At 37.4% G+C, this 7,630-nt stretch overlaps 1 protein-coding gene across 1 annotated transcript in view; it reads left to right on the top strand.

The window, feature by feature from the left end:
* Positions 1 to 3,953, top strand: part of LOC109974528 (uncharacterized) — a 17,013-nt gene extending 13,060 nt beyond the window's left edge. The window contains exons 2-6 of the mRNA XM_020624746.1: positions 140 to 478; positions 568 to 912; positions 3,204 to 3,320; positions 3,505 to 3,569; positions 3,825 to 3,953. Of these exons, the coding sequence (XP_020480402.1) occupies positions 140 to 478; positions 568 to 912; positions 3,204 to 3,320; positions 3,505 to 3,569; positions 3,825 to 3,953 (995 nt within the window). The remainder of the gene's footprint in view (positions 1 to 139; positions 479 to 567; positions 913 to 3,203; positions 3,321 to 3,504; positions 3,570 to 3,824) is intronic.
* The last annotated feature ends 3,677 nt before the right edge of the window (positions 3,954 to 7,630 follow it).

Here is a 7,630-nt window from a genome sequence, read left to right as displayed (position 1 = left end):
ATTGTGTAAGTCGCACTTCTTTGCTACTGTAAGACAGGTGCTAATGTAAACCACTGCTTGTAGCTAAACTGGCTCTACTTATGCATTTTTCACTATATTGCCAGTGTTTATGTTTTGTTTTCTTGTCTCTCTTCTTTAGCTCATACCCAAGCGGTTCCTCACCAGATCCCTGTGACTGTGGCAAACTCTAGTGACGATGTGACTCTGACATGTCCAGTCTACGGGGATAGAGCCGGGTTGTTTTATTGGTATCAGGTGAAATGTGGATATATGGTCCAAATAGTCGCTGAAGGAACTTTTGCTAAAGTAACACTGAAAGATCAATTTGACAACTCAAGATTCACAGTCATAAGGATGGGGACTCAGTATCACCTTAACATCACAAATGTACAAAAAGAAGATGAAGCAACATATTTCTGTCAGTCTGGATCAGCATACGCAATGCATTTTACTGAAGGCACATATTTGGCTGTGAATGGTAAAGTATGTTAACTTCAGTGTTTTTGTTTGTTATGTCTTTGTCAATACTCAAACAACTATAGTTTGTCTTTTTCGTGAACCACACAGATCATAATAATCAGCAGAAATCTGTCTATGTGAAGCAAAGTCCAGAAACCGTGTCGACCCAGCTGGGCGGCTCAGTGACTCTCCAGTGTTCACTTCTCTCCAAGAGCCAAGAAAACAGAGTCCGGTGTCCAGGTGAACACAATGTGCACTGGTTCAGAGCTGGATCAGGATACTCCCATCCAAGTGTCCTTTACACTCACAATGACAGCGGTGATGAACAAGAGCAGAGAAGCTGTGTCTACAGTTTGTCCAAAACTGTACAGGACTCTGACAATGGGACTTACTACTGTGCTGTGGTCACATGTGGACAGATCCTGTTTGGGGAAGGAACTAAAGTGGAGATAAGTATGTATTTAATGTTTTATTATCTATTACTTTCTAATAATGGGGGAGGTGACAGTGGTTGGGTGGGTAGAGCAGTCGTCTCCCTACCAGAAGGTTGAAGGGATGAGTTGAAGAGATAAGTACGTATTTAATGTTTCATTATCTATTGCTTTCTAAGCACAGTGTTGGTAATTGGGAAAAAACAAAATCAGGTCCATAAAATTATGGTGTATATATAGTTTCTTTCCCTTGTTTACTTGAAATACACTGTAGCTTTATCTGTTCAGGCCTCAAAAATGATTCAAGTTCGATTTCTTTGAAGCGCTTATAGAAATATTGTATGTAACCTTTGATGAGGTACAGAGAGTTGACGTTGTGTTGTTTCGAATGATCACAAGCCACAAAGGTTGGGAGATTCAGTCTGTACAGTTTACAGTTGTAATGAGATTGACTTTGAGGGGCACCACCTACACAGTACAGTTTTTTCTTGGGTGAGGTCGACTGCCACGGCTTCTTCCCCTCTCTTTGTTCTTTCTCTGTGTAAGAGTGTGTTTTCTCTCCATTTCCTCTGGTGGTCTCAGTACCACTGAGGCCCTGCTCTCTGCAGCTCATCTTCTCTTACTTTTTATGATACCAGATTGACTAACACAGGAATGTGAAAAAAGTAGCAACATTGTCTAATAGAAATTCGGTTTGTAACAAAATTGTTACATAATCACTGGCTGGATTATGTTCAGAGGTAATGTTTTTATTAATGAATAAAGTGTTATATTTAGGAACTGCAGCAAAGGCAGCAGGAGGCGGTTGGCTTTACGGTAGGCAATAGAGAATGTGGCGCTGTAATCAAGCGTTGTTGAATTTTGGGTAAATGCACCATTTTGGAAGATTACACTCATTATCCATCATAGAGACATACACTACATACATCTATAAGTTAATAAAAATAAATAAATACTATCTCATACAGCTACATATAGTAGCAGATGCTTCAGCTACGTGCAAACATCCACTTTAGTGTTCAGTTTGAGCACAGACAGGACATAAATGGATTCATGTGCAGCATTTTTATTATCTGCTGACAGCTACTAACTAGTGTTAGATCCCAAACCAAGAGCTGAGATCAGAATGTGGTAATTTTTCAGTCTGTCACTCTCAGGATGTCTAGGTCTGCTAAGAGTTAGCTACAGTCAGCTGAGGTTATCCATTCTGAATTACCAGTCAGTAAAGTGAAATATAAATAATAAAATAAGAATATATGCAGGTAAATACAGCATATCCCTGCCAAATTGGTGCCCCTGTCATAACATTCAGCACGGTGTGTACCTTCACATTGTCTATATTAATATTAAACTGAAAGGTCAGATATTTTAGCAGAAAACAAATCTGGTGTCAGTGATCGTTTTACAGTATACATGTATACATGTGAATTACAAAATATGTAAATTAATATTTCCTCATATTTTATCAATTAGGACTAATGTTATTTATTCGTGATTTATCTGTAATTTTATCCTTTATTCCTTTTGAAAAGCATTTAGTGGAAAAGAGGAGCACAGTTAGCTTAGCTTTAGTGCTTGAACTATATAGAAGATAAACTGCACAGTGTCGCTCAAAACAACATACAACATTTTTAGAAAATCACATAACTAAATAAAACCGAAACTACAAACTAAGAGTGTGCAAGCAGCTCTGTGAGGCTGTTCTTTGGCATAGCAAGCTAATGTGCTAATGTTTTGAGCTAATCCTAATGCTCACAATTACAACAATATTTAGTAGTTAGATTAGCATGCCAACTTTTGCTAATTGGCACTCAACACAAAGTACAGCTGATGCTCATGGAAATGTCATTCACTTTGCAGGTATTTGATCATTAACCAAAGTCAAAGACGATTTTAAAATTTGACCTGATGGGGTCACTTGATAAAACATTATTAGATCACTGAAATTAGCACAAATTGCAAGGGGACCATGAGATTCTGCATCACGTTTTATGTTGATTCCTCCAGTAGTTGTTGAGATATTTCAGTCTGGATCAAAGCGGTGTACCAACAAAGTGACAGGCTGACATCGCCATCTATAGAGCTGTGGTGGGGCTAGTGTGGGGCTAAAAAACAACATTTGTCACTAGAGAATAAATCACTGGTTCTATGGAACAGATGTCTGCAACCACAAACATAATTTTCTTTAAGTTCTTCCTGTTACACAAAAATAGTCTAAGGTAAACAAGACACAATAGGTGCAGTTCATGAACACCCTTTGATGAAACTTTTAAGTTTTACATGGTTTCTCTCTGGAATGTTTTCTGATTTCAGGACAAGTAGTGTGGCCATTTGTGACTGTCCTTATGACACTGCTGGTCTACTCTATCATTGTGACTGCTGCTCTAATTCACTCCATAAAGCCAAAGCAAGTTTGTGGACATGACAAAGGTACAGTGGGCCATCATGTGCACATGGATTGGGTTACTTTATACTGCTCATCTCCTTTCACTCACTCACTAATCAAATAAGAGAAACATTCTAACATGGGGCAGTAACCAGTTTGTGACCAGATGGTGGTGGTTGTGATGTGGTACAGATGAAACAATAAATAGTGTCTTGCTTTCATTAACAGGAGAAGTAACGATTTCCAATCATGTTGAACATGACAGATCTTCTGAGGATCAAACAAGGAATGTGGTAAATCTAATATAAAACTGCAATGGATGACTAGAACTGAATTATAATAAATCACTAAAGTGTAATTGTTGGCTGGACCAGGTGGATGGTAAGGTTATCAGTCTGAGTCTTTTGTCAGAAAATAAAAGAAATATTTTGTCCCTGAACCTTTTTTCATTTTACTAGCACATTATGTACGGAAGCTTTTAAAAACAGTCCATTATTAACTGCTTGTGGAATTACAGATCTAATCTCTATCATAATTATCATTTGCAGGATGATGAACCAGGGGCAATCAACTATGTAGCCCTGAACTTCCCCTCCAGAAAACCTAAAAGATGGATGAATAATAGAGAGTTTCCTCAGGACAGTGTGTACTCTGGCATGACTGAGCCGTCCCCATGAAGGAGAAATAACTGATATATATATATATATATAGTGTTGGATAAAGTCAGTTTCATACAGATATGATTCCTGTTTAGGTGAATGAAATGAGATGGGAGATTTATTTGCAAATATTCAGAGGTAATGTTACCGTTAAGAGTATAATAAGTATGATTAGGTTAGGACTGAGGCAGCACTCATGTTTTGTGATGTTGGCTGCTAGAAGAACACAAGTATGCATATTTATTAATATTGTTGTTGTTGTTGTTATTTGTATTTCTCTTCTACTGTTTGTCAGATTGATCTTGAACAATCACTCAAAATTTGATTTTATATACTGCAAGAAAAACACCATTAAAACAGCCTTTCTTCTATGTTTTGTATATTATATTAGACACAGTGTTGTATTTTATAAGGAGACCGATTTCTATATTACAATGTCTGTGTGTATGTGTGTTTAAAGTTGCTGGACCTGAACAAAAATAATTGGTTGGATGGCATGACTCCTAATACTGTAGTGTGATTTATTTGAAGAGTTCAGCAAGTAGACATTGGTGTGCTCATGTGTAGCGTGCTTATATCTGAGGCTATAATTTGTGGGTTTGCACGTATTTTGGTTTTGTCTTCGCCTTTCTCCATCTGTTTTTCGATCACATTCCTGAACCTACACTTTGCTCCAGGTACTTCTGAGTGGGGATGCTGGTATCAAATGTTCACTCTACAGTTCATGGTCACTGGAAGGAATAATTTAAAGTGTGCAATCTTTAGAGTTTTACTTTGACAGTCAAGTAAAATGCTGTTGTCTCTCACTGGATATTACCACTTGACACCAATAAATGTCAGTAGCTAATGTTAGTTCGTACTGTTTTACCGGTATAAAAGGAAACGGCTGTGATATGTGGAGATTTATGACTAACAGGATGCACCAAATAACTAGATCTTACATAGAGATACAATAACCGTTAAATATTTTGATAAACTAACACACAAGTACTCAAATAACTACTACTTAATGCAAATGCATGAACATAAGCAAAGACAATTTCACACACTTTGACACATTTTCATTGTGTTCATCAAAGGTGAAATCTTCTGTGTTGAGATTAGTCATCAGGAAGTTAGCTTAGTAACTGACTGTTCTAGCTAGCTGGGGTCTGATATTTGTAGCTGCTAATTCACACATCTAAGAGACATGGAACAACACTTCTAAGCAAACCTTTGCCTGCTGTTTGGTTTTGTGCAATGAAAAGCAGATTTATTAGAAATGTTTTTTCTCTGACAACAGCTGCTGCAGATAATCAGCTAAAACATAATAAAGATGATGTGTACACCAGCTAATAGTGATGAGAGCAGTGAGATTGAACCTTAAGGTAAATTTATGATCTGTAAAGCAAAACAATTAGGTACAACATTCATCTGTCTATTAACTATACCTGCTTATCTTATGAAAGGTCGTATGCTGATCCCAGCTGACGTGGGTGAGAGGCGGGGTACACCATGGTCAGGTGATGACTTACTCACAGGGCTGACACACACAGACAGACAACCACTTACGCTTATGTCACACCCACAGGCAATTTAAAATCACCAGCTAACCTGACCTGCATGTTTTTAGGCTGCAGGAGGAGGCCCACACAAACACAGACAACCAGTTTTGATGTGTGAGACAACTCTGCACTGCACCACTGTGAAGACAGCTTAATACTAATGAATAAAAATGCCCTATAAGTCTAGTACAGATTTCAATAGGAAAGCGGGGTGCAAACACAGGTTTAACAGATACCAGCTGTGCTTTTCTGCACAAGGGATGTTACACACTTGATAGTGCACTCACTCTCAAATCTGTCAATTTAAAAGTCCATAAACAGTAAATTGAAAACACACAGATTTATTTGTGTGAAATACTGAACCACAACATTTTCATTTTCAGATAAACATTTATCTGTTTCATGCTTTAAAGGGAAAGTGATTTTTTTGTTTAGATCCATCTTCTTTAGCTTTAGGATCATGATGATATTCTGCCTGCATGTATTATTCTAGTCTGCATCCCAGCACTTTTAAGTTTATTGTTTAGCATGGTGGAGCAGTGGTTAGCACTGTCGTCTCCCAGGAAGAAGGTTCTGGGTTCGAGCCCTGACTGACCTGGGGCCTTTCTGTGTGGAGTTTGCATGTTCTCCCTGTGCCTACGTGGGCTCTCCCTGCGTACTCCGGCTTCAGTTTGAAGACATGCAGCTTAGGTTGACTGGTGACTAAATTGCCGGTAGGAGTGTGTGTGGTTGTTTGTCTAAGTGTCAGCCCTGTGACCAGGACGCATCCAGCCTCTCGCCTAATGTCAGCTGGGATCGACTCCTGCCCCCCACGACCCTCTTCCGGATAAATGGTATAGATAATGGATGGATGTTTAGCATGCGAACATGACCATTTTAAAAAAAAAAGTACTCACACGTTGCTTGCAGCCACATTTACATACGAAGAGCAAATAAACAATTTAAATGAAATTGTTTATCATTGCAGCAATATATAAATAATTTGAGCAACAGTAAGATTTGTGTTAATATAGTTAAAAACCAAATGTGGAATTGTTTGTTAGAAATGCCACAAAAACACGTGAAAGCCTTTGATAACTGAAATACTGGGAATAAAAAAGACCTTTATTATTTAGCTAAGATAAAAAATACAGCAAAAAATTTACAAACTTTATGTTGCATGATGTATAGTTCAGATTAAAATGAGGAGGAATAAACAGCATACAGTATAAACAGTGTTAACACTTAACACCAGCGTACACTCTGTCCTCTGAAAAGTCCCTCTTCTTTCGTCCTCTGGTTACTTTTCTTTCAGAGAAACAGATGGCGGCATAGTTCAATTTGTCTTCATCTTCAGTCTGTGCAGCAAATAAACAGTTGTGCATAAATACATTATTTATAGACACTAACATATGAGACCTTCACAAAATGTATTAATATACTGTAACAACAACCATACAATAAATAACATTTTGTATTATCACTTACTGTGTCACACACTGGTTGGTTCAAATCGTCATGCTGTGCCTCTGAAACCGCATTTTCCATTGCTATATTTAAATGAAATAAAATAATACCCTTAGTTAATCTTATTTTCTATTAAATTATGTCACAAAATAATCACCGAATGGATGTTAATTTAATTATTTTGTTAAAGCATGTTTTACTTTACTGTTCTGCAGTTAATTAAAAATGTGTAAAATGAAAAACTCCAAAGAACCTGTGTTATAAAGGTTTGTCTGATATGAAATACATAAATATATTTAATCTTGTGATGAATGCTATTTAAATGTAACAGGACAGATTTAGTCTTTGCAATAATTGTAGTCCTTGCAACACTTACCTTTACTTTGGACATGCACTCTGTACCTGTAGATGAGGGCAACATTTCCAACAACAGAAAGAGCCAAGCAGACTATTATTATCACCACTGCTACAAATACTGACTGTGTTGTTTGTACTACAAAACAAAGAACATAGCATAAAGAAAATGAGATGCATCATTCACAGTGTTATTTATGTATTTGACTGTTGCTTCTATTGTGAACATAAAATCATACCTTCGATCTCCAGTTTTGTTCCACTTCCAAATAATATCTGTCCACATGCGGCCACAGCACAGTAATAAGTCCCAGCATCAGAGGAGCTGATGTTTTTAGAGAAGCGATAAAC

Source organism: Monopterus albus, unplaced genomic scaffold (assembly GCF_001952655.1).
Source record: "Monopterus albus unplaced genomic scaffold, M_albus_1.0 scaffold337.1, whole genome shotgun sequence".
In the NCBI taxonomy this organism is placed as follows: domain Eukaryota; kingdom Metazoa; phylum Chordata; class Actinopteri; order Synbranchiformes; family Synbranchidae; genus Monopterus; species Monopterus albus.
The sequence above is the reverse complement of the archived record's forward strand: the minus strand, read 5'-3'. Positions and strand labels throughout refer to the sequence as shown.